The sequence below is a fragment of the Falco punctatus genome (assembly GCF_963210335.1).
Source record: "Falco punctatus genome assembly, chromosome: 3".
Lineage (NCBI taxonomy): Eukaryota > Metazoa > Chordata > Aves > Falconiformes > Falconidae > Falco > Falco punctatus.
This window is the reverse complement of record NC_137582.1, coordinates 60825570-60853288: the sequence shown is the minus strand read 5'-3', so window position 1 is coordinate 60853288 and position 27719 is coordinate 60825570. Positions and strand designations below refer to the sequence as shown.

The 27719-nt window shown below is 41.0% G+C and overlaps 1 protein-coding gene across 6 annotated transcripts in view; it reads right to left on the bottom strand.

Moving 5' to 3' along the window:
• Nucleotides 1-27719, bottom strand: part of MTCL1 (microtubule crosslinking factor 1) — a 125408-nt gene that overhangs the window by 14402 nt on the left and 83287 nt on the right. For 4 of the 6 annotated variants that reach the window (XM_080378959.1, XM_080378960.1, XM_080378961.1 and 1 more), the window contains 5 exons: nt 21514-21606; nt 18459-18689; nt 16634-16822; nt 9522-9689; nt 3932-4186 (listed from right to left, as the gene is read on the bottom strand). In XM_080378959.1, coding sequence (XP_080235085.1) covers nt 3932-4186; nt 9522-9689; nt 16634-16822; nt 18459-18689; nt 21514-21606 — 936 coding nt within the window. Of the gene's footprint in view, nt 1-3931; nt 4187-9521; nt 9690-16633; nt 16823-18458; nt 18690-21513; nt 21637-27719 lie in introns of all 6 variants that reach the window. The other 2 variants (XM_080378964.1, XM_080378962.1) reach the window with 2 other exon arrangements.

The following is a 27719-nucleotide window of genomic DNA, read 5'->3' as shown; positions in this document are numbered from 1 at the left end:
ATGAGGTCCTAAAGCAATACAAATAGAAGCTCAAGGAAGGGTGAATGACTTGGAGTCTCATGAAAACAAATGTATTTTTCTTCTGGTCAGCAATACAAAGTTTTCCCTTTTATGTACATCACTTAACAAAAGGCAAATGCTTTGTTCTACAGAAAGTCTAACCCTAATGCATGGCTAGAAAGTTGACTATTGGTACAGAGCAGCATTGTCAAAGAGATTAATTAGGCAGGCAAAGCACGTTTCAAGAAAATGCATATTTATAGAGGGGCCATCAAAGGTATTAACTCTTTTTAATTTTGCAAAAGCTGGGTGAGGAGAGGGTGAACCACTAGTGAAATTGCCAATTTAAAAATCCGATTATATGATCAACTTCTCCTTTAATTGTAAATACAACAGGATAGATGAAGTAAGTGATATTTTAAAACATGATGATGAATGACAGCAGGAATCATAAGTAACTCTGATGTTTTGCTAGAGCAGCGTGCTAAGATTATTGACAATAACCTGCAAATGCAAGTCATTCACTAGCACCCTGGAAGCTGAGGACCTGCAAAACATAGCATGAGAATAACGCTGATAACACACCGATGTTTTAGTTGTTGCTAACTAGCGCTTACTCATGAAGACTTTTCAGCTTCTCATGCCCTGACAGTGAGCAGGTTCTCAAGAAGTCAGGAGGAAGCAGAGCCAGGACAGCTGACCCAAACTTGCCAGAGGGATACTCCATAGCACAGAACATCATGCTCAGTATATAAACTGGGGCAGTTGGCCGGGGCGGGCCGATCACTGCTCAGGGACTGGCTGGACATCGGTCAGCAGAGGGTGAGCAGTTGTATTGTGCATCACTTGTGTTTTTTTCACTTGGGTTTTATTCCTCTCTCTCTCTCCTTTGCATTATTATTATCGTTGTTGTAACTATTTATTTATTAATTATTATTATTATTCAGTTATTAAACTGTTCTTATCTCAACCCATGGGTTTTACCTTTTTTTGATTCTCCTCCCCATCCCACTGGAGCAGGCCTGGGGGAAGAGTGAGAGAGCAGCTGTGTGGTACTTAGCTGTGGCTGGGGTTAAACCATGACATATTTTGTGTATACCCAGTCCCAGTTGCAAGCCCTTCCAGATTTTCAGAGATCCTATAAGGATAACGATCTGGGAACCTTTATGAGAAAACAGTACAGATACTGGCTCATTCTCTGAATCTGACAGGAGAATGAAAGTGAGAAATACCAGCCTAACTTTTCAAGAATGACTAATGATTTTGAGTCCCTGTGTGTTTATGGCTTTAAACCCACAACTTTTCATACAGGTGATTTTGTGGGTTTAAATATTTGCCAGTGCACTCTGTGCACAATTAGCTTTAGAAGCACAGTGGAGAGAGATTCTCTAAGGGAAAACAAAGTGATAGTGTACTTAAATAGACAAACCCCACAAATTTTGAGCTCTGAAAAAAGTAGGTCATCAAGTTTTTTATATGCCAGCAGTATTCCCATAACCATCCAGAGTAAAGTATTTTATATATTATATATGTTGGTGCGAGCTTCCCTCTTATCATACATGTATTATTCAAGAGCTGTGTCAAAACAGACAGGCATAAAGCATTAATGTGAAATTTTGCACACATGCTTCTGCTATCTCTTAGACTCTGTTTTTCAAACATGCACACTGGCGTAGTCTCCTCATCCTCTACATATTGCCATAGATGGAATACACACAGAAACCTCCGGGGAGAAGGACTTCAGAGATATACTAATTGTTTCCATATAAAGCAGGGCATGACTGCAATCTGAGAGGTTATTCAACTGAAAGCTTGCAAATATTTGGAAGCTTCCTGTCACACAGGGAAATGTTTGATTATAAGGAAAGAGGAGTTACAAAGTTTGGCAGGCAGGTAGCCAAGTTTTCAAACGCTATTTCTGATCATCTAGTCCTCTGAAATTAGCTTGACGTAATATTTTTTATTTCCCTATCTATTGCTAATTCTGTGTACAACTCTGTTGTAAATTTATAGTTGAAGCCTAGAGGTTTGAGAATATTAACAAAAGAAATCAGCTCCCCGACTAGTTAAGAGCTATTTTGTAGGCTCTCCCAAGATGACAGTGAGAGGTCAGATTTAAAGAGAATTAAAGGCTCGGTAGCATTAACAGGGATTTCTCTGTTGCTTCCATCAATGGCCCTCATTCCCAGGGGACAGAAAAAGCAGTCTTTACCCAGGTGAAGTCCCTCAAGCTATTGAGGATACACTGAAGAGGTAAAACTACAAAATACCGTTCATAGGGACAGCAGAATAAACATCCAAAGATGTACCAGTGACTTTCTGAAGAAAAGTTCATGTCTCCATCCTCAGGATAATAGGAAATTTTCTGAGGGTTATTTAATTTCCATTGTACATGGATAAAAGTGGCAGTTTGGCCACTGAAATGCAACAGTTAGAAACCAGCCCAGTCAAGCCATGGAGAACTCAGCACCTCCTGCCACTGAACCCTGGAAGCCAGGCAATTTGCATGAAGAGCTCTGCTACAAGCCTTTCTAGCTCATACCTGTTGGTTGTTTTATCTCAGGAGATACACTACTGGGCTGCATTATAAGAGCTAGCTCAACAAGCTGCATTAATTATACACAAAAATCCTCGGATAAATGGGAGATTAAAAAATCCAGAATATTGTTTATTGATATTTTTGAATTTAGAACTTAAAAAATCACCTTTCTTGGTCTGTAAAACCTTCATATTGGTCACCGCCCACTCAGACCTACACTTCTAGCAGTGATTTTAGAAATATCTGTAGAGTGCAGGATTTTCCAGAGTTGTTCTCTGTAGGTTTAACAGCCATAGCTTAAACTGAGGTTTAATCTTGCTCTGATAATATTTACAGCCTGGTGCGTTTTCTTTAGCTTCTTGTTGCAGCTCAGGCAGAGTAATGTGAGACATAGGTAACGAATCCTTTCCAAAAACTGCTCATGAAGTTACACTGGGCTTTCATCAACCTAACCTGTGAAGCTACTCCGTGCTTTGTTCAAGCACAGTGCTCCCTAGAGAGCATGCACAAATCTGGTGCTGTTCCATTTCTGATGTCCTAAGGACAGAAAGTATTGAGTTAATTGAGGACCCACAATTTCAGTTGTTTTTCTTACTTTTCCTGGAATACATGACCCAGAGCTGAACAATGTTCAGGCAAAACCAATGTATTAACTCTGCCTCATTAAACTTTTTATTTTTTGTGTGGCTTCCAGCCAGATAAAATCATTAGGTGTGATTTGTCTCTGATACTAAGCAGACGAAAATATGGATAGGCATGAAAAACAAGGGGATAGGTATGCAGTTATCAGATTTGCAAAAGATAGCAGAATTGTGCACAAAATTCATGTGACCAAGGTCAAAGTTGTATTCTGAATATTTAATATTGATAGCTGTTTATTTGTTATCAGTCAGGGCTCTTCATGTTAACCCCTGGGTTCCTTTGCTAGAGAAAAAAGGATTCAGCTGAGACTGAATAGTCACAGCAGCTGCATCTTTGGTGGCTAATTCACAGATGACAAACTTTTTTGGCAGGATGCTGTACATGAAACCTTGAATAACCCTGCATATGGGGTTGAGTGTTTCAGCACGAAGAGATGCACAAAAGCTTTCAAACAGAAAGAATCAATGTGACCATGCCTGCCCCGGGTAATTGAAATGAGGCAGGAAATGGCCTTTAACCTGGAGCTGATTTCTCATAAGTGGTCTTTTATAGGGATTGTGGGCATTTTCCTTCTACTCCCTTGTGCACGTAAATTGTTTTGTAGGATGAGAAACACTGACAGAGCCAAGTAACCACAATCGTCCCTGTGCTCCTCCTTAATTCAGTCTCTTGACCTTGGCCTGAGTGCAGTGATGGTGCAATGCCTCATGCTTGCAGCCAGACATTGCTCACCCAACGAAGACTCCTTACCTGTTCTATCCGCCTGAGCAGCTCCTTCTTTTGACGCTCCCATTCTCGCCGGTCTCTATCAAGCCTGTCCAGGAGCTCCACCTTTTCCCGGTTCCAGTTCTTCTCACTATGCTGGATTTGCCGGCGGAGGTCCATCACCACACTATGACTCTCAGCCAGAAGCTTCTTGTGCTCCTCTCTCTCCCTTTTAAAAGCTCCCTTCGCATCAGAAGTGAGACCTGTTTCTCCTGAGGTGTTCTCACTCTTCCCTTCCAGCTGGCATGAAAGTAAAACATTACTAGGACATTAAACTTTCTGTGGTAAAAGCCTGCATCTGACAACCAATTTGAGTTAAAGACCTAACCCCACAAAGGTAATGGCAAAATTATGGTGATTTGTAGATCTTGGGGTCTTAATAAATGATCAAATATGTTCTACCTGAAAAAAAGTTTTAAAGTCAAGACAGTGAAAACCATAGTGAATAATTTCTCAAGTTCTACCAGCTCATGCTATTAAAGCCATCAGTTATGATCTTCCTGGTGGGAATGTGGCTAACCAGCAATGAAGGAAACATGGTGATAAACTCCGACCTCATCATCATCTCTGAGACAATTGCCAGGACGATGTCCTCAGCCACTGCTCTGCTTTTGTGCTCTCATCCAGTGCACCTGAAACCTAAAGGGAGTGCATTCATCTTATGAAGAGCCTTTTCCCACAACAACCCTCAGCAATGGTCTTATTGTACAGCTCCTCACACCTTCCAGCAAAAGAGGGTGTTAGCAGCAGGAGTTGTACCAGGGTCATCCCCCCATCTCTGCAGGTTCTAGTGTCTGAACTGATTTCTAGAGCAGTTAGCTGCTGCTAACCCCTCTTTCTTCTCCTGCTCTTCATGTTCAGAGGTCAGCTCTATCAGAATCAGAAGAACTGGCCCAAGGTAACACATTCATAGGAAAATGCAGGCTGGAGGAGGTGTCTAGTCCACTCCCCTGCTTCCAGCAGGGTTGACTCTGAGATCAGATGAGGTTGTGCAGGGCTTTGTTCAGCTGGATCCTGACAAACCTCCAAGGGCAGGCAGGGATTGCACAGCCTCTCTGGACAACCTGGGCCACTGCTGGACTGTTGTCAGAGTGAAAAAACTGCTCAATGGTTTTGTGTAATTTCAAGCAAGTGAAGAATTTATCCCTGAAGCTTGACCTTTTGTTGACAACTCAGTAGATGTGTGAATGACTCAGAATTGGATGCATCCCTGTCCCTTGGCTCTGCAGGTGAACTGGAGTGAAAAGCGATGAAAACTAATTTCTGACCCTGAAGTTAAAGTTGTCCTCAAAAAAGAGAGACAGCAGGTCTGCTGGGAAACGTGCTCCTTTAGCAAAAGAGAAGGACAACACCTTCACCTTGCCTTAACGTGGGAAAAAAGCCCAAACTTTCTGAGCAAAGGGATGCTCAGACTGGATTCAGGAGTGAAGCTTACTAGTCTCTGGAACAGCCTCCCCAAATAAATGGCTGAGAGGTCATTTCTTAAGTCATTTGAAATTGTACTGAGCTGCAGAGAACATTCTGTTACAGCCACTTGCATTGGCAGGGAAATCTTAAAACACCTGCATCCTTTGCCACTAATTTTCAAAGTCCAGTTATTTTCAAATGACCAAAGAACCAACTGACCAAACAACCAAAAAAATCAATTATAAAAAGTGAATTTTTATAAATTATAAAAATTTTATAAATTATTTAATCATTTTATAAATTATAAAAATTAAGCATCCTATTCTAACAAAGCTGACACGACACTATCCTTCTCACTTTTACCCTGTTTGTGCAGTGTAAGTTTGTGGGACCTGCAGTGGTGTGCGAGAGGCTGCCCTGCACGCAACTGCATGGCTTGGTGGCAGACTGGAGGTGCCATGGGACAGAACTGCAGAACATCCCAGGAGAGACACCTCTGTGCTGCAGATCCATGATAAGAGACAGAATCCTGGGCAGCATGGCTTCAAGAAGCCAGGAAGCTTTGCTGCCTTCCTACCCACTACCCAGCACATTGACTTCCCACATATTAGTTCAGCAATATGTAAAAATACCGCTGCTAGTTTCCAAACTCACTGCTAACTTCAGGTAATGATACCCTCTTGCCCCTTGCTATATTTTTCCTCTGTCCATCCCCAAGTCCCGACCTGCATTCCGTGCTGCTGTGGGAGTCAAAGTTGGTGCTGCCACCAGGGTCAGCAATGTCGATAGGCATTCTTTTAAGTTTGTTTGCTTTAATTTTACTATTTTGTGCCCCCTGCCCCAGGTCACCCTTGCAAGTTCCTGCTGGGTTTACTAAATAGTTGTGACACTAAATAACAATGAATTTCAGGAATGTCACTGCACAGCTGAGATCAGCCAAAATCATAAGTGACAAATGAAGTAAACGCTGTATAGTTTCCTTACACCTAAACCTGGCAGAGGGCTATTTAGGACTTGTTCTTTGTGATATATGTAAGCGTCTGTCAAGGTCCTTTGATACCCCTGCAGACTTCTCATCTTGCAATAGGAGCTCTTAGGGGAGGTTTCTGGAGTGTCTGAGATAAATCTCACTAGGCTGGACTGCAGACTCAACCATACAACTCTGCTGCCTCCGGGGAGTAGTGCCACGTGCAGCAGTAGCTATGGCCAGCATGCTAAGTTGCAAAAACACACCAATGCCTGCAATAAATTCTTCAGCTGTTATGAAGCATGAAAATGCTAAAAGCAACCCATAAAGCAAAGAAACGCTCAGTTGCAACAAATACAGTCTGTATGATTATCCTAAACAGCAAATTCCTTCTCCCATTTTTCTGAATCTAGAAAACCAGCAAAATGTTGAACATCAACAAGACTTGTTCTCTTTCTCCCTTTACACCACTGAGTTCTTCACCACCAATGGGCAAATTCTCAGCCTTTCAGTTAGCAAACAAGACAGGCAGTGGTGCCTGTGAAGGGCAGGAAAGCTGAGAGGCAGTGGAAAGTAAGAACATACTCCAGTAGAGCAATATCCCGGGAATGTATGGCTGCCCTTAGTGCCACGACCAAGCTGCCAAAACACAGTAAGTCATCCTGTGCCGGACCATGGGCTTACCAAGACCAGAGCCCTGGCTCTTGTCTCGTTTGAGAAGAACACAGGAAGTCTATAAATACAAAGGTAAGTTCAAAACCAAGGCAAGTATATGGTGATATACCATCGGAGTAATTTCCTGGTGTTCAGTGATTTGGGACCTAAAACCTTCTCCAGCCAGAGGCAGTGTCTTCCAACTCAGTTCTTGGTGCCTATGGAAGGCAGAACAATGTTCCTGGCAAGGAGAGAGTCCTTTCATCTCTGTTCTGATGAAACAGCTCCAATCATGGAGGAAAGGTCCATTGGTGGCTCCTTAGCATCAAAGTCTAGATGTGACTTTCCTAAACCTGCTAACTACTAAGGTTGGCCAGACGCCTCTCCATGTGCACAACAGCTTGTGTTCCCCCCGGCATCCTGAAGCTGGATCATTGGTCAGAGTCTTAGTGATGGTCTGTGTCCTTACATGCAAGTTCCCAAAGCATATGCAGGGTTTGGCCCCTCATACTAATGCCCTCCTTCTTCAAAACTTTTCTGAATTCCCAGAATACCGAGATCTTTTACTTGCCCAGCCGGAGGCTGAGAATTACTGCCTTATTGACTCAGCATTATCACAACCCCATACTTGGAAGCAATGTCATTATTTCTTATCTTAAAAACAATGCCTGAGGATCCTTCTTCCAAATCAGACGTACATGCATTTCTAACAGCCAAGACTTTTATTTTTAATGATACATGCAGTGCTAAAGCTCCAAAGCAGCAAGGAATAGTGAAATATGAAATGCTGATATTTTACGTATCATTCACTGGCTCCTCCCATTTTGATCCTGAAATTGAACTTATAGTGAAAGCACCCCATATTTCCAATCTTTACCATTAGTGTGAGTTAAATTGTTGTTTACATTGTTTCTATTTCAGGTTTATTATATTATTATTTTTATTTTTATATTTAGTTTTTTAATTGCCTCTTTGTAATTGTGAGCACATACACCAGACCTCAGTGGGACACTTACCCTATCCTAACTGACCTTCTAATGATTGATGTGTTACCTTTTTGCTGCTGCATTAGGGACCTGCTTTTACTGTGAAATAGAAATGTTGTGGGGAATTGGTAAGGAAGACAATTTTATGTCTTAAATATTAACCAGCTTCATTCATTTGCTTGAAAAAATGTAAAAAAGTAACACCCATAGCTCAGTAATTGGCCTATGTTATATCTCATTACCAGTGGAGCAGTAGAGGTAGCAAAGAGCCAGGTAAAGCCCCCAGAAAGAAGGGTGCAAATCTTTCTTCTCCCTGGGCAGGAGTCGCTGCACCATCCTGGTGCCAAACGCCAGCCAGAGTGACAGCCTGGGAGTGTGTTGCCCGTGCAAGGGCAAAGCATGCAAGCTCTAAATTGGCAGTTTGTTGTCAGACTAAGTTTCTCTAAGTTTTGTTCTTTGTTGCCATCTTAAGTTTAAGGTAAATCTGTCACTAAGGTTTTATTTTGCAAGGAGCAGAAATGGGAATTGATTTTGTTTCCTTTTTTTTCAGGTGATCTGTTGTCGGAAATGTGTCTATACTAAGAAGCAGCTGAACTGAATATCTGAATCCATTAAGAGAAAACTCTGCTAAAATGAAAGCTTCTTCCTTCATTCCGGGAAGGCAGCCTAAAGGACCTGGGCAGGAAAAGCAGTGCTTGCATCTCAGCTCTGCGTCTCAGAATGAGTCTCTGACATTCAGTAAATCCTCCTGAATGTACCACCCTCCTGGCAGTGAATATTTTTATTATATTTGTCTTCTGCAGAGAAATCCTACAATTACAAATCTTTTTCTCAAGATCTGAACTTATTAATTCTCCCACCACTCCTCTCTTTAATGCAGAAAATTAGAGCTTTTATGCCATCAGATTTGGAAATGAATCCTTGTGGGTTTTTTGCTAATTTGCTTTCATATGGCTTCAGAAACAGTACATCTTCCGTGAACAGCCGTACATGACGCTGAAGCACCTGGCACCAGATTTGATATACATCTAACTGCACCCCATGGTGGGTAGCTAGAGCTCTGTCTGCAGCGGGGTACCATCCATCACTAACCACTAGCTTTGAATATCTGATTTAACATTAACATATTGATCGATCACTTCAGTGTTATTAAATCACTCTTTTCTTCTCCTATGCATCAAATAACACAGCCTTGTGCCAAGGCACAGCGATGACCTAATTGTGAGCTCATCAACATCGAGACATTTTTCTCTCCTTAAATGCCAATAAATACAGACACCCGCAAGCTGATACATTACCAGCCAACTCTTCTGAGGAAACACAGCAAGAAGACGTTTGGTTCCTTTGTCCTCATCTACGTTACACAGTACCTACTACATGAGCACTCATACTGGGACAACTGGAATCCAAGAGGCAACTCAAGAGGCAAAGCTTTGCTCAGGCTTCGCGGCAGGGTTCAGGCACCAGGTTCAAATGAATAAATATAGTCCCTTTCCTGGCTGTCATAGATTTCCTGTTCCATTAAGTACCTCAGCAATTCTTTACCGGCGTTGGACGTTACCTGTTCAAGGTGACACTTCAGTTCAGTCATTTCCACCTCCCAGGCTGCCTTGTGCAGGGTGTACTGCTGCTGGAGCCCCTGGCGCTCACGTTCCTCATCCCGCAGCTCCGAGCGGAAGTCATCCAGCAAACCTTTCAGAGCGTTCAGGAGCTTCCGATTTTCACTCGCCTGCCGCAACAAAACAAACGAGATGCTGTCATTGGATGGGTTTAGCCTCTGGTTTCATTTCAAGGAGGAAAACTGTCTGCGTGTCCACTGCATGGAAGAGAAAGTGCCTGGGTTAACTTTTGCATGAGAAAACTAATAGCAATGCCTTCTCTGCCTACAGGCTGCCCAGGGAAGTGACTGAGCCACCATCCTTGCAGGTATTTAAAAGACGCATAGATGTGGCACTTAGGCACATGGCTTAGTGGTGGAATGGGCAGTGCTAGGTTTATGGTTGGACTCGATGGCCTTAAGGGTCTTTTCCTACCTATATGATTCTGTGATTCTGCAATTCCATGATTCTACTCCTTGTTAGCTGTAATCCTGAAGCACCCGTGAAAGCCAAAGACACTTAAGCCACCCTGAAAAAGGCACTAAGCATCTTCCTGGATTGAGGACATCTGTAGTAACTTCTTCATTAATGCTGTAAACCAAAGCTAGAGTATCATTCCTGAGGTTTGTTGGGCAGCTGGATATCTCATACATACAGTCATTGCTCAGCATCAAACCTCAAGTATTTGTAAACTACACAGAAAGAAAAGGGATTAATATTCCATACTTCTGTATTATCAGATAAAATAACTTTGGGGAAAAAAAAGTGAGGTTTTGAGCTGAGTATCTCCTGCTAAGGTCTTTCACTAGTCTGTACTTCACATTTCTGTTCAGTCCCAGGCAGTTGCACACAGGCTGGCTTTGCAGCAGCTCCCTGTTTGGTACCGAAGACACGAATGCCAGGTGGGCCACTTTCCCTCTTGCAGGTGGGATGAAAGAGCAACCCTCCATCCACGTCCTAATTGAGAATGTCATGGTCATACTGAAAACGTCTGTGCTCCTGTGCTAGCCAGGAGCCAAAACCTGAGTTAAATCAAAGTGCAGCCCAAAGCTGACATCTGATCTTGGCAAAGTACTGAAAGGCAGCACGAATACTTACTCAAATCTCTGATTTTTATTTTTTTCTTAGTTTTGGCATTTACTTTCTGCAAATTCACTGGAGACTTACAAAACTTGTTGTTTTAATGTTAGACATTGAAAAACAGTTTTTAAAAATTAAACCCAGATCAGTAAAATAAAAAGTATCCCTCCTTTTTTTGCAGCCAATTAATTACACAGAAATGTGTAACATGATTTACTTATCCAAGATTTTAATCAAATATTTTCAATGAGCCTCTCAAAGACCAGGGAGTAGCTACAGATTGTATATGACAAGTTATTCTGAATAGGAAAGACTTTTAAGAAAATTGATTAGCAGACACAGCATGAGCAGAAAAATGGGAAAGCTTACTCAACAAATTCAGCATTTAATCACCTGGTTCTCATGAATACGTTGGCTTCCTTGGAAAGGCCTAACTCAAATTAGCTGTCTTGATTCTTGCATGAGAGTCTAATTGGTTTTATTTTTTATTTATTTTCCCAAGTGCAGGCTTCCTGCAATCCCTCTTATCTGGTATTTCATGAAGTACCTACATGAAGACTTCTGTGTAGACAAGTCAAGTAGACAGATGTATACAAAAATCTAAATAAATTTTCATGTAGTGTTTTCAGTGACAATACATATACAATTTTATGGAGACAACTAAGCTGATTTCACATGCTCATCAGATTTTTGGCATTAGTGAACCCACTTCACTCACTTTTGTAATCACAAATCAGACATACTATGATGCCTTTTTTCTTTAAAAACATACTAATGTGGTCTACTTTTTCCAAGCCTTTTGATTAACCACCAAAAATATTCTAGATGTAGGAAAATAACTGCAGGTGCTCATTGACTGACCTATAATCTGTTTGGGCTAATGAAACGTGATGGTGTACAACAAGGGGTTTTATAAGAAATGCACCCACAGAAGCAGAATTAATTCCATTAACATTTAATGCCAATTAGCAGTTTCCTACTATACAGCAGCAGTCTCCATCATGCATATAAGATCACCTGCTTTTCAATATGTAATGAGATTATATTTTTCCACCATGAATTTTCATTCTGATACTCAATTAAGGCTAAATTCTCCAAACATCTCAAGCCCCTTGTGTAGTAATCAGAATAAGAGCTCTTTTGAAGATTTGTCCTTAGTGTCACAACAGGGGCTGCTGGGTAGTGAGCGCATCAAAATCTGTCCTCATCCTCTTTGAAAACTCCGACCCCAAATGTCTATGAAGTGCTTTCATTCAAGAGCCACACTCTGGGCTTTCTGGTATGCTGCATAAACCTTTCTCTGGCAAAGTAGTCTAAAGCCTTCATGAGGGAAATGATGCAGAAGAAAAATAAAACCCAGTAACAGAAAAGCAAGCTGCATCCCTCATTCCTGGGCATACATTTGGCAGCTTTAGATCCTGTAAAACTAGAATTGCAAAGAAAGAAGTGATGGACTAGTACAGAGAGGAGTCAGAAGTGCCCCATTGCGGAGTTGTAGCCTACTGGGATGAGGGCATGTCTTATTTCTAGAGGCATTACATCAATATTGCTTTTATGAGACAAGTACCCCAGGTGCCCCCTGGGCTTGTTGGGATTTTATTTAACTTGCCAATACAAATCCAATTTTGGTTACATACTTGTAATTCCTGCAGAGATTTCCCTTTTTGCATGACTCTATATTTACAGTCTGAAGTTGGAGAGATCTATGAGATTATTTTTTGCTGGTTTGCTAAACTGGAGTGTTTTTGGAGACAAAGTGCTTTTGAGACAAAGTGCTCTGGAATACAATGTTTACTTCTAGACATACTTTAGATTTCTGTTGGTGAAACTGTGAAAGTGTCTGCCTAAGTCCCATAGATACATAACAAGGATTGTTATGGTCTTCCCCTTCCTCCCAGGAACGTTGTACAGGTAGGAGAAATGGGACATGGCTGTGATTCCCTGGACAGTCTCACATGCAAGGAGCTGGCTCTTTACTGCCTTGCCAGTTGCTGAAATTTAAAGCATGGAGGAATCTGACTGATTCACAATTGATCTAAATCAAGAGATCTACAAAAGCAGTTTAAAGTCTTGTATCCACAACCCAGTATTTGTAAGTAAAGGAAACAACAGCTGACAAGAAGTAAAAACTTAATGTGGTAAATCTCAAATAAACTCCAGGACTCTGGAGTCTTCACTAAGTTGAGTCAACCTCAGAGAACGAAGCCTCCAGCTCTTGAAAAGTTTGGGACCAGAGCAGTTGTTTGAAGCTTAGTTCTGCTTTTAGTCACTTTTTTTTTTCTCTCTGAGAATTTCACGTAAGAATTTAGCACAGTCTGGTAATACAAGCAGTTTAGTAGAGCAGCCAATTAAAAACACAAGGTCAGGAGCCTAAACAGGGAATGAGAACTGTGCATTTTCTCTGTCTAATCGCAGGTCTAGGCAAAAGTGAAGCTGGATCTTGGTGCAAATCATTTTAGTACATTTAGGTCTTAATTACTATTCCTTTGGGCTTTTCTCTTTGCTAAGCTTTGAAAACAAATATTGTATGAGCAAAAAAAGATCTAATTGGGGATTTTCTTGACACTCTCCCCTAGCAACAATGCAAGTGTATTGTTTTTTAATGCTTTTTCCACCGGACCACAGATGTGCACTGTTTTTTCCTTGCTCCCCCGATCTTACACCATCCCATATGCATCTCGCCCTTTCTACTCAACAGAACCAAAGTGCTTTCTTTTTCCACAGGCTGTTCTCCCTGATCTCTTACCACACACATAGAAACGTTGATTTACAGCAAGCCCTCCTGTACTGTGCCATCAGCCCTACTTGCCTGCTTATCTTCTGCCCGTGACCAGATTTCCCACTTGGCTCTTGTGCATTGCCAGCTCCTTCCCAGACCCCTTCTGGTGTATGCTCCAGCTACCAGCCAAGGGACAACACCAGGAAGAGAAAGACGAATTGACCCTTCTCAGAGTCCCCATCTACTCTGCCTTTCATCAAATAACCTTTTTTCTCCCCTTTCCCCTCTGCTATGCCTTCATCCCTCTGTATGCTGGCCACATAAAAATCTCAGACAAGCGAGACGTAAATTTTCAACCAAGTTGGTTACCTCAAATCGTAATAATATAATATTAAAGGCTGCTCTGTTTATCACTTTTCTCAAAACAATTCCACTTTCCAGTCAGGGTGAGAAAGTCAGCAGCAAGAGTGCAGACTGAAGATATAAGCCATTAAATATTAACATTAAATGTTAAAAATAAATATGGGTTACTTCAAGTTACTGTAAGCCCTTTATTTTTTCTGACCCAGTTAACCTCAGCCACTCCTAGACTATTTCAATATTTCCTTCCCAATGTGAAATGAGCGCTGATGCATTTAATCTTGGAGCTTGCCAGGCAGAAGTAGTAACTTAGGGCTCTCCCGGGCAGGAGCAGAGTTTGGAGGCTTCCAGCTTCACCACTCACCTCAGATTCCCCATAAAAACACCGCTTTTTTTTCCAGCTGCAGGCTTCAGGAACCTATAGAAGACCCCCAAAACTCTGGGTGTTTTTCAGCGCAGCCTGACTAGTCAGTGGTATACTGGGAGGTGAGCACTGCCGAGATCCATCCCTTCAGGAAGGACGTGCTCATGGTCTACTGATACTCTCTGAGCTTTTAAAACTGGGACAATACAGGCAAAGTGTTTTCTTGCTATATTTTTGTTTAGTTATTGTGTTTTGGGATCACATATGAATTAACTGAAGCTGATGTTTATGGGTGAAAGTAACGTACTATGTGTAGGGTCTGTGAGGCTGGTGAGCACAGCAAAGGTCCTGCATGCAGGAGGTCTGCAGGGTCAAGCCATCCACCCCAGTGAGACAGACAATTCACACCTGACGGGTACTAAGATGTGTGGGGGCAGAGCAAGGCTCTGGCAGAGCCTCGAGGGTGCAGGAGGTGTGCATACCTATTCCTGTGCCACAGCCCTCCAAAAGACACTTTTGATGCCCTGCATCTGACAGCATCAGAATTAACCTTCGCTATGGTTCCTATTTCTGTGTCAGAGAATAATCATAATCATTTCTTGCCATTGACAAATACATGCCCTGTAGCACTGAAGCCCCTTTTTGCATGCCTTTCAATAAACACAGTGCTTGTTAGAAGATTTGCCACAGTGAGCGGGCAAAACAAGTAACAGTGCTTAAAATGAGAAATCCTTAGCAAACTCACACATTCTTGTCATGTTGAAATAACACTTTTTTCCTGGTTGGAAGGCAAGAAACCTGTTTTACCTTCACAGGTCCATTTGGATATCATGCACTACTCCCTGTCAAGAGGGGTACTGAGATGTAGTCTGTTCCTATGCTTCATTTCTTTAAGCAAGACTACCTGGAACTGCTGCATTAGAACAGCACGGAATGTATATAAAAATGAATTACAAGCAATCCTACTTCCAATTTCTGCCACCTTAATCGAGATTAATGCCTAAGCAATGATTATTTCAAAAAGGACATAATTTATTTGAATGTTCTTGGTCATTTTGAGAGATTTATATGGGAGGTTAGTACATAACACAGTTTGTACCGAGTTAGTATGTTGGCTTATATTTATTTTATTCATTCTAGATTAAATCAGTCTGCAGATGGAATGCAGTTAAATGATGTGCTCAGGAGCATCTTGTCCGTGGCCTTCTTCAGCTTCTACCGGAGAAGAGCTTGCTGAGAGGATGACAGTGATGGGTCTGGGTGACTGGCAAGGCAGAACCTTTCCAAATGCCAAACTGTGATCAAATGAATACTAACTTGGCAGCACGCTTTACAGAAAACAATAGCTAGAGAATGAAGTTGTCTATGAAAAAGGAAAGCAAAAGAGTATATAAACTTAAAGCAGAATATGAAGTAGCATAAAGACCACAGATCTCTACAATTTTATCCAAACAGGAATTCTAACTGAAGTTACATCTTGAACTAGAGAGGTAGGCTGCAAGACAGCCTGGACATCTCCCAGCACTAACTTTATTATATGATAGAGACTTACTGTTATCTGCTTATCTATTAGACCATGTAGATAATAAGCAAACCAGTTGTACATACTTGTGAGAGTCTGCGGAATTCAAGGTGAAGAAATGCAATGCAAAGACACACAGAATCCCCAGATCCTGCAGCAAGTCCAGCGGAATAATTGTGGTCATAGAGAGTACACATTTGTCTGAGAGCTCTCACTGTGGAGCAAGCTCCTGAGTCAGGGGCCCGGACAGAGATGACACATAAGGCATAAAGCTTCAAGATCTTTTTCACTGAATTTGTGTTTCTAACACAGAATTCTTATTCCATTCTACTTATGATTGCAAATAATTCCATGTAACAGGATGATCTCATCTGAATGTTTTCCATTTTAAAAATGCTCCTGGAGAACGTTTGGAAGCCTTAAGTCTGTCCCCTTTGGACGTTTGCTGTTGTTAGGACTGCTGATACACTACATGCAGAAAGGAAAAAGCTAGGATATGTGGTAGAGCTCTGACACACACGGTTATGGCACAGGAGATGTGAGAGATGTTAGTTACTATGATTTGCTTTTCGGCATTTAAAAACAAGCCCAGTGACAGGAAGGAACTTTCGCATTGTTTTTCCATAATCTCTAAGGGAAATATTAAATACATGTGCTACTTTCTTCAATTATTTAAAGGAAACAAAATCACCTCTTCTTGCTAAAAGCTAGAATACCATAGATGTGCTTAGGCAAGAGAAGCATGTAAATTCTGCAGACCATCACATACTGATAGATGTTTCTGGGCAAACAGCCACAAGAGGAAATAGGATTTTTCACTGATAGCATCTGCCAACAGGAGAACAGTAATCATGTGGCTCCTGATTAAATATAAATACAATGGATGAATTCCACTGTAATTGCTGTGTATCTAGAAGTATTTTTACAAGTATGATTCTAGGTGATTTAACACAGCAGCAGAAGAAAATGAACTCCCTTGGAAAATTCACAGTTTCCATTCCCAGGGCATGATATACAAATGGTATAGTACCTGCTTCTGCTGCTGCAGTAATTCTGTAGTCTGCAGCTGTGGCCCACGATCTGTGCTCTCCAGGGTGGGATGCTGGGAGAAATCTGTCAGTGCAAACACAACATCCTCTTCCTCCTCCTCTCGCTCTGCATCATCCGCCTTCTGCTCAGACTGAATGCCAAAGTCTGGGAGGGCCTCAGGGTGCTCGATCTAAAATCCAAGAGATGGGATACATTGACACTCCTTTGCCATTTAGCTCAGGGGACAGAAATCTGTTGAAGGACTAAGAGAAGGAACAATCTTCCTCTGCATCTCTGTGGTGGGATATAGACTTCTATTCTGTAGGCTACAGGAAACAATCTTTGGTGGTATACGACATGTTGCATATGTGAACACAACAGTATGCAGGCCTGCAGAATAGGAGCTCTATACGGCTGAGAAGATGGGTGTAATGTAGCATGATGGATATAATCATTCACGCATGAATGAAAAACTATACAAGACACTAGCATATTGTCTGATGAAGATATGGAGACCAGGAAGCAGCCAAATCTAACACTTTATTCTCTCTGATGCATTAGCAAAACACATGACTCCAATAATGACTGGAGGTGGTTTGATTATAAGTTAACCAGTCAAAAAATCCAAACAGTGAAAAAATAAAAGCTATTTTGATATTAGAAGATCAGCTAGTTTACACAGAAGCAAATTAGTACTGCAGAAGTAAAGTAGAAGCAAATTATTTCTAAATAGCTACTCATCTCTTGTTTCTGACTCCTATTACCACAGCAGACGAAGGTAAAGATGTTCATTTACTTTTCATCTAAGAATACAAAACATTGGAGTGTTCAGCTTAAGCATACTCCTACCAGACCTGAAAGGTTACTTGTACTGCCAAATGCAGCACTGAAAAACACTAGGCCCATCTTGTGAAATTCAGAAATACTGAGCAAAATTACTTAGTTGCCTTAGCAAATGGTTTCAGAATTACATGAACCTGCAAAATAAATCTATTATTCTCAAGAATTTTGTATAAAGCGTTAGACGGGCAAACACTTTTTTAAACTTACTTTAAGTAAGATTTCCAAAGCACATGGTAATTCTGGGTGTCCAACTTGACACAATTTAGCAGCACCTTTCTTCACAGTGCGTGTTGGCTGGCAGTCACCTCTGCTGAGATGTGTCAGCTTGGGGATTCCAGGTTGCTATGTACTTCTGAAATTCCTGATCTTAATTTAGTCACTACTTAGAAAATCACCATGATGACTACTGGTGTACTGCTGTTCAGTGTGGTAGATGTGTGTATGGAGAGGAGGAACAAACAAGACTGATTCACTGTTAATTCCCACAAGAAGCTCTATAATTCTCCTGCCAACACGAAAACAGAGCTTCCCTCCGTCTGTATTGCTGCAGGCTTTATAAGGAACACACTGTGCACACGATTTAAAAAATGACAGCACTCAACACATCAAAACAGATTTGACTCCTATTAGCTCGCTAATGTTTTTTTTTTCTTTAAAAAAATTATTCAGGAGTCATATCTTTGAGACCTACTTAAATTTTCATTTACTATAAGAGAGTTTTTCAGGACTAGATGTTTGTAGTAGTTAAGCGTTCAGATTTAAAGATGGGTGGTCTGTAACATATCATGCAGAATATACTTTAGCACAAGCCAACTTAAGAAAAGGCTTCATGTTTAATTTGAATCTTCTTTAAATCTATGTGTAATTATAAAGCTGCTGATGCCACACCATATTTAAAGTCTACACATGAAGAAGGGACATCCCAGTACTCCACCGCTTGCAATTTCATTGTGTTAATAAGGTGTTATATATGTATAAGTTACCTCTAACACGTCTTCCCCTTCCTCCTCCATTCTTTTGCCTTGCCGCCAGTGTTTCAGCAGCCACTTCAGTTTGACATACAGGAGAAAGGTGTCCTGCTTGAAATGCCTGAGTTCTTGCTGCAGCAGACTTTTCTCCTGGCTCCAGGTCTTCTCTTCCAGTTTGTTCTGCAAAGTCAAGCTCTGCACTTCCAAGTCTTTCCTCCGCAGGGTCTGCATATGCTCCTCCTCCAGCTTTAATGGAACAACAGACACCATATCAATGAGCTAGTGTCCTGAGGCAGTCTTCAGGACTTACTCTCTTGGGTGAGACAAACTAAAATCTCTAACCTTCATCAGTAGTGAGTAGCTATTAACTTTGGCTCGGTAAGTTCCTCAGCAGTTATGACTGTTAAGGAAACCAGAGGACAGCAACCCATAAGCTTTGCTTAGATAACCATATGCAAGTAACCTGCTGTGGAAGTGGACATTTAGTTTAAAGATGCGTGAGACCTCTGCTGCTGCTTAAACTGTACCACTCATATTTTCCTTCCTCTCTCGGCTGTATCCCTGCAGTATGCTTCCAGCTCAGCTACCACCGCACACTACTGCACACAGCACACCTGCTAAATGCATTTGCAGCCATGCCTGCAAGGTGGGACCACAGCTGCCCTTCAGACAGCCTGGAGTACCATCCTTGCCTCTCCCCTCCCCAGCCGCAGACTTATCCTTTCCTCTGTGGCTGCATGTCCCTCTGCTTCTAGAAAGGCAACACCTCTGAGAGAACCACATCCAGTATCTCAGATACAACTACTAGTCCCTCGGTTCTCATAGTTCATACTTGGAGGCATCTGAACAACCCACAGTAAACATTTTCTCATTCCGATATACCTAGATGCAGGAACTGAAGAGACAGGAATAGGTTGCAATTTGACACTCGGTATGTCTTAGTTTCAAGTACTAGAAGCACCAAGAAAAGCTCATTCTCTGGAGCACCCGTATAATTACATCTGCTTCAACACAAGGCCATTGGAAACATTCTTTAAATGTGACTTCTCCCTCAATATGTCAAAATCAAACCATGGCACAACCTGTGCCCAACAGCACTAGTACAAGTTAGTTGTACAGCATCTCATATTCTGCGTGGATGAGATAGAGTTTCCACTTCAATCAAGCTGTGGTTCATATTGATCAAGAAAAGGCAGACAGAAAACGAGTACAGAGCCACTGCTCACAGATGCCGTTTCTACTGCTTCCCATTCTGTGGAACAACAGCCTCTGCCTTTGCTGACCAGCCCCACAGATGAAATCTGTGAAAGCCACAGTACACTAACGACCACAATGATTTAAACCATAACAACATAACCTGCAACAAACAACATTCACACAGGAATGAAGAATACTGCAGAGATTCTTCTTCAGGAGCATAGACCCCACAGCAATTAATGCTGCTCAGAAAAATATGCTTGATTTTCATGGCAACATTCAGATGCTTCTGACACAAGATACAGGTCCATATTAGATGGTTTACTAAGGACTTTCCTGCCCTTTAAATGATGTACCCTGGCATAATGCAAATTTTCAGCATCTATAGTACTATGTCTTAAAAAGTTCCTGAGTAAATTACACCTTTTTACAGTAGTTGCTAGCTTAAATAGGTTTAAAATGGAGCTTAAAAGTGGTCTGGAACAAAATTAGCTATAATGGGCCAAAAACCATACACACAGCTCCTAATAACACTCATGGAGAATGTACACCCCTAGCACACATAAATTTAATGTCATTAGACATTGCTAAAAATTAAATAGCAAAAACCAGGCTTAATTTAAATTTGATTTTTACAGGAATAAACAAATAGATTCTGTTGATGCAGATTCTTTCACCAAATGAAGCTATGGTTAAATACAGCAAAGTTCTGAGTCATTTCCACCAGAAATCCTGGAAGATGATAAAAAAGGAACAATATCAACAGGATGGGCATAATCTGGAAAAAATGAAGAATCCAGAAGATGCTTTTTTTCTTCTAGTTCTACTGGCTGTCAACATTAGTAGCCAGCTTTGATTTGGCTGCATTTTTCATTGTTTTTACAAGCTGTTATGATCTAAGACCCTGTGGTCACAAATTCTTGAAGAAGACCCTGGTGGAGGTAGCTTCACAGAGTATTATGCTTTTTCAATGGATAGCTATTGCAAAAGAAAAGGATTTTAAGAGGCAGGCATAACTTCCAAAAAGCTTTCATGGCCAAGGCGTCTAGGAAGGAAATCAATTTACTGGTTGTCTTCAAAAGCCTCCATGAGAAAGTTCCTATGGAGGTCAACTGGAAATTAAAGCTACTTATGAAAAAATGGAGAGATACCACTTGGGTCTAGTGAGATTAGCTGGCACAGGGAAAAATGCTTTACACTATGCAACAATTATGCTGAATTTGGCCTATGAAGCAAATTTAAAAAGAGAACTTAAGTTACAGCCAAACAGCCTGCAAAAATTAGGAACAGATTTTTTTTGTTCTAGGAGCTAGAGTTCACAAAACGATTGACTAATCTGTTCCAGCCTTCAAAAGAGCAGGAGGAGTCCATGTAACAAAATATGATTTATTCACCAGTTATGAATTAAAGGGTTGGAAATATGGGGTATTGAGAGATACAAAAACGTCCCAATTTGTGTCTCAGTTATGAGTGTGTAACAACCCCTCTGACTTCAGAAGTGTTGGATTTTCTTTGGGTTAGGAGGGGCAGAATAAGGCACAGAGCCCAACTGTGCTCCCAGAGATCAAACACACCCTTTCCCAGCTCATGGAAAGCTGAAGGGGCTGATATAATTACCCATGAGGTATTTCATATCTCAACTTCCCCCGCAGAGGGGAGGACAAAACTTCTTTCTACCAAGCAGAGATGCCAGATTTGAAGTGGCAAAACAGGCTGGAGTGCACATTTCCCCAACTTCCAGATTCTTCATTTACTCAGATGAAGTCAAAAAGGCATAGCCATCAGGACACAAGTTCCCATGGTTCTGACAAACAGGGTCCATGCGACATGTCATGGTCACGCATCTCTCCCAGCAGGCAGGTTTTGTATTTACCTGGATGATCCTTTCTGTAAACTTTTCTTGCTCCTCTCGGTGAAGTCTTGTCTCCTGCTCAAGCTGAGCCTGAAGCTCCTGTATCGATACATTCTGTACAGGTAAAACATGGGAATCCCTGAGCTGATCAGCAGGACAAAGGGACAGGTCTAGCAGAAAACGTGTCTCCATAGTATAAAAAACAAAAACTGCAGGACAGACATCTGCACAACTCACAGTTATCAATAGTTAAAACCAAAGCACAGTGTGCGAATAAATAGCAACACCCTAAATATGTGTGGGAATTTCCTGTGTGGCTGCTTCTGGAAACTAAAGTTGGGATGCTGATGTTACATGTTGGATATTCCCTCCAGGCCTCTGCTCAGAGTTTGCACTCGAGTAGCTAAGACAGCGCACCATCAGTGATGTTTGTCAGATGAGCTCCTGTTTACAGGATTACAAATTTGGTGGCGTATTTCTTTATGATAATCAAAGCTATAAATTTTTAACATCTCTGCAGAAGATGTATCTAATGCACGTATGTTGAACCTAATTGTTAATTAGCAACACTTCTGACTAGGCAGTTAACGGGATAGCATTTATTAAACCAACTAAGCATATGAGGTCCCTTTCTTCAGATACAGGACAGCTCTCTGCACAAGTCGACTTCATTCTGTGATTTCTGCTCAAAATAATTACTCCACAAATGTCACGGTGATAATCAGTATGAGCCTGAGATCTGACCAAAATTCTTGAGTATTTCCCCTTTCAGGTCCAACACTATTTTAATCTTAATACTTCTAATTTCATGTTCACATCAGGTTTGGAATCCCATCCACTTTACTCTGAAAGTTAATTAAAAAATAAAGACCCAAGAAGGCAGAGTCAACCTCATTATTTATACTATGCTAATTAATCTTGTGGCACTTACATTCATGATCAGAACTTTCCACCCCTTTCTTTTTGTGTCTCTCACACTGGAGCTACAACTTTGTCTGTACAAAGGTGATGCTTGTCCAGATGCTGTCCTCTTCACGTGCATTACCACAGAAAATACTACAGCACCAAAATTCCTACTTCTCAGAGTAAAGACACATTTAAAGAAGGGATCCGTTCAGGCTTCAAAGCATAATCCCAAATTCTCTGCTGGCTGACGCCCAGCGCACTCCAATCTCGGCAGCTGCAAGGATATAACACAGGTCGTGGGACCGCTCTCGGGGAGCTCTGTTGCCATTTCCCCTCCAGCACCAGGCCCGGCACCCCTCTCCTCTCCCCAGGCACTCCTCCTACTTCCTAAGAGCAAAAGCAGCTGCTGCCAGTGTTTGGGCCACAGCAGCCCTTGCTGGGACACTTTTGGTTATTCAAAAAGTATTTGTCACTGGAACAGATGCTCCTCTCCTCCTCGAGGGAAGAAGAAGATAAGGCAGATGGAGGTATCCCATAAACCACCCGCAGGACCATACTCCACTGAAAAATGAAAGTCACCCTACATATACTTTCTGGGCCCTATCAGTTCCTTCTTTACTTGATTCACTTATTGACTTGTGCATGTCTGTTTTGTACCTGAGGAAAAGACGCTTCCAGCCCTCTGAATACACATACAGTGATCAAGAGAACATTATCTGCCTTACCAATTTCATCCTACACCTTAATGTGTCTGCGGACATTTTGTATAGCACAAGCAAAAATCTGGTCGCACAAATAATTTTGAAAGTACTGCTTGCAATGGGATTTGCTAGTTTTGCACAAACATTCGTAAACCATCAGTTTAATTTTCTCATCCACTACAAGAAACATTATTTTCATCAGAAATTTCTGCATTCTTTTATTCTGATCAGGCTTCTTTAGGAATATGGCAAATAAGAAGTAAGGTACCTAGTTAATTCCGGTGTAATTAAAAAAAAAAAAAAAGTGTGTTCCTTCTTTTTAAGAATTCAAAATCAGCCAAAATCATGCAAAGTTGATTGGGTGAAAACTGACACAACATGGCAATGCTCTTCTGTTCACAGTCATCACTGATCCTAATACGCCTGCCCTTACAGTATTACAATTACACATTTAGATAGTTAGAAATGTTGTTGGTCTTGGGATTCCTGAAACTGGAAGCTGAATCAGAGCAGTAAGAGTTATCAGGAAGGTAAGGTTTGAATTTTTCACTCGACTTCACACTTGTGTTTTCCAGTGGACAATGATTTGCTAAAAGATCATTCGTTCTACTTCAGACTAATATTAATTGGAATCACGTAGTCATGTATATACTGACAACACCTTATGGCTGCAAAATTACAGCAAGAAAATGATTAAACTGTGCAATATTTCAATAAACATGTAGTCCACGCAAAGCCAAGCTTCAGGCAGCTTGGGCAGCTGGGATTATGCGGTAACTGTTGGAACTACTAGGAAGAGGTTACCTACATCATAAAGGCAGACAATCATATGCATACGAGACAATGCAAATCTTTTTACAATGACTTTGCCTGTTTAAGAATGATAGTTTTTTATAAGTGGTAAAATAAACATGTTGAAAAGCCGTTAATGCACGAATGCAGAGCTGCACACCTTTTTGCTTCCAGTGCAACCTGAGGGCTCTTCACAGCGTATAATTTCATATAATGTCATTTCTGCTAGAAGCATTGGGATTTTTACTGCTCAAATCAAGGGAGATAAAGCTGCTTAAGCACCTAGTAGATTGCTGCTAAACATCTGGATCATGAATGAAGAATATGTACAAATGTATCATGTGATATTTGTATATGCAGTTCAAGTACCCAGTACTGCTGGACTTCTAGATGTTTATGTGTGGAAATCAGGCCCCTGTGATATAATAACAGGGTGTAGTCTGTGGCACAACTGTGGTTTCGTTTGTGACAAAATGGACACTAACATTGATAACCTGTTAACTCCCATTCTTTGTTTCCTTTGTTCTCATTAATGAACGCACTACAGGAGGAACAGAAAACACCCCAAAATGGGCTGGCCACCACACAGTGAACTGACACCACAGGAACAGACACAAACTCACTACGACAAGACATACAAACACAATATAACGGGAACTACGAGCTAGTGCTACTCCATCACAGCACCACAGAAACAGCTGCAGCTCAACACTGACGGACAGTTTCCCATGTATCCCAATTACTGCATTTCCAGATTCACTCCTGTCCTCTCGGACAGGCAGTGCCAAATCTTTCTGATAAGTCCTTTTCTCTCACCTGTTATCACTCCAGAACAAGCTAATCCAGGCCGATGTCTACCTCAAGAGGATACGCAGAGAAAAGTTATCCATGCTTTGGGGGCTTCACCACTGCTCCGTCATTGCACTGACCCCTTTTTGCCCCTCTCAGTGTGTCGACGGCTTTTCAGGTTAGTTTCCAGCTCATACAATCCCACATTTCTGCCCCAAATTGTTTTTACACCATTGCCATGCACCGTGAGGTACAGCTGGGTCTTATTGTCTGTTTTCTCCATTTTACCATAGCTAATTACAATCTCAATTTGCCTGCAAACTTGATCAGTTTACATGTAAGAACTGTGAAGATCAAATTTCATGGAATCTTTTTTTTAGTAATTTTTTTTGAGAGCAGTGGAACAATATAAGGCCTGAGGAGGCAGGGTAAAAAAATGCTCTGCAGCATTTGTGTGCAATTCCAATGTAGCCAAAAGATGAATATTTTATGCTATTCTGGCTAATGCTTTGACATCTGGACCTTATTTGACCATGCAGTTTAAAAACTGCTACTTTTTCACATGTGATACTGACCCCTGCATGCGTACAATCAACCAGATCTGAAAGGAACTTCCAGTGCCTTTTGTATTACTTTTAACATACAATACACATCTGACTGAATTCTGAGAGGCTGCCTCTGAAGCTGTACTCTTTTCCTCACCCCTTAAAAATAAATGGCATATATTCCATTTGCTAGTGTACAATAGGCAGTTGTGTGGTTATTTTTCTGTGCTTATATGGAGAGTTTGTGATTTTGCGAAAACACAGAACACTTTGCTCAGTCTTTAAAAATCCACCTCGTATGGATAGTACACAAAGTCTCACTGAGTTCAGTTATGACTGGGATATCCAGATTTACATCATAAAAGGTCTTTTAAGCCATTATGTTGTCAACCTTTACAGAATCTTGCATAGCAAGAAAGAATACAATTCATCAAAGTAAATTATTCTTGCTGTCCTTAATCCTGGTGGGAAGGGATCCTGTCAGCACAAGTTTGTCTTTTTTCTTCCCACAACTTTGCACTGGAGGAATAGTGGACACCAAGAGATATATCCTTCTATGTGGTCCTCATTTGTTGTTTTTGGGGGTTGTGGTTTTTTTTTCCTTTCCCCCCCCAGAACAAAGAAAAGTTACAATGTATAAAACATTCAGAGTTTCCTTTCTGGGAAAACAAAATCTTAAATCCGGGCAAGAGAAAAGGATGTGTAAATTTTCAGCACATGGCTGGGAGCTGCTGCAAAAGCCATTCAGCTGAAAAGCTCTCACGTGGAATTATGAGAATTGCACAGAAGGAGCACAGACACTCCAAACCCAGCTAAAAATAGAACATTTAAAATACAGACCAAAATTCTCCTTGTATGTCCAAAATAGTTCCATACAGAAGTTTTGATTCAAATGAGGTGGTAAAGTGACTTACCTAACTTGCACATCACTGTATCTGATTGGTCCACATTTAACCCAGGTACTCACTTAGAGTAATAAAGATGTTTTATATTTCTTACGGGCATGATAAGGAAAATGGATAAACAGATTAAAAACTCATTAGAATAAATTATTCTTCAGTGTGAGCTCTTCCTCCCTTATTACTAGACCTTGTGGAAGACTTACTTTTTAAGACATGCTCTCACCTTCTCTAGCCTATCCATTTTTATTTTAATTCTCTGTGACAACTTGTTCCTTTTAAGTGAATTCACTTCAGTGGTTCTTTTTCCATAACCTGGGAGTGTCAGAGATTTTGTGGCATTTTTCCACACAGAAACAAATGTGTAAGTCTTTAAAAGCTACGTATGAGGATAATCCAATTCTGAAATGCAAAGATGACTGCTTTTGCCTTTGGTGATATACATTTACTTAGGCAAGGGCAGAACTGATACCCTCTGAAGGAACAATCAGAGCTAGGAAGTACAGCTCTATTTTAGAGCATCAGGTATCAAATACTGCCACAAACTATACTTGGACATGTGAAAGTGGTTTTTTTTTCCTCCAGACTGTTTTCTTGTTTCTGAATAAACAGGAGGAGACTGCTTAAGGAAGCTGCCTTTTGTTTATGGATATTCCATTAGCAAAAAGGGTAAAATTCACCAAATGAAAAATTATTTACCATTTTTTCCCACTGGTTCCCATTTGTTGCCATAGTAACCCTTTGATTTGTCCTGGGCATTTGCTCCATGAAGAATTGTGTTACCTTTTTTAGTTCCTCCATGGCTTTTACTCAGGGCAATTCTCACTTGTTCACTTGCTTTTTCTTTGGATGGTAAAGAATGATTTCCCCCTCCCAGCACAACCCTACCCTGCTAAAATCATGAATAATGGATTGAACATCCACCCCAATGGGCTCCAACCTCCCACAACAGCAGCTGAATGGCTTGTTTCAGCCAGAAAAAAAAGCTCTGCTCTTAAGGCTATTTTAAGATATAATTTCCCTTGGACTGTGACTCTAACCCACCTCTTTAAATGCAAATATATTCTAATAATACTGTTGCACTAACAACTGCAGTGCAAAGCCCAAACAAAGGCAGATGTTTACAGTTAGGCTATGGGGTAGTTTCAAGCACAAGTCAGTCTGCATTTGTTGTATTTAATCAAACAATTAGGGTCTCACGATGCTCATTTTTAAAAATAGGGAAATGGCTAAATGGAAGCTGCTCAGCATTGCTTGGGAAAATTGTAATTTAAAATTCAGCTTGGAAAAAATTAATTTAGTAAAATGGGTTTGCCTGCTTAAAAAGAAAACATTTGCCTCACTGAAATGAAATGTGTTGTTCTCATGCTGAAAGTCCATATGCAGTAAGAAGATCATCAATCAATGTTATCCACTGGCCAGTGCATATATTTTCACTTCATATGTTAAAGCTGATAATGGCTTATGTGTAGCCATCTCTGCTGCAGACACTGAAAGGTTTGAGTCTCCAGCTCAGATTTCTGTGGTAATAAAAAACCCCTTTGGTATGTCAATAATATTTTTTCCTGATCATTCATCTGGCCCAAAAATATAGT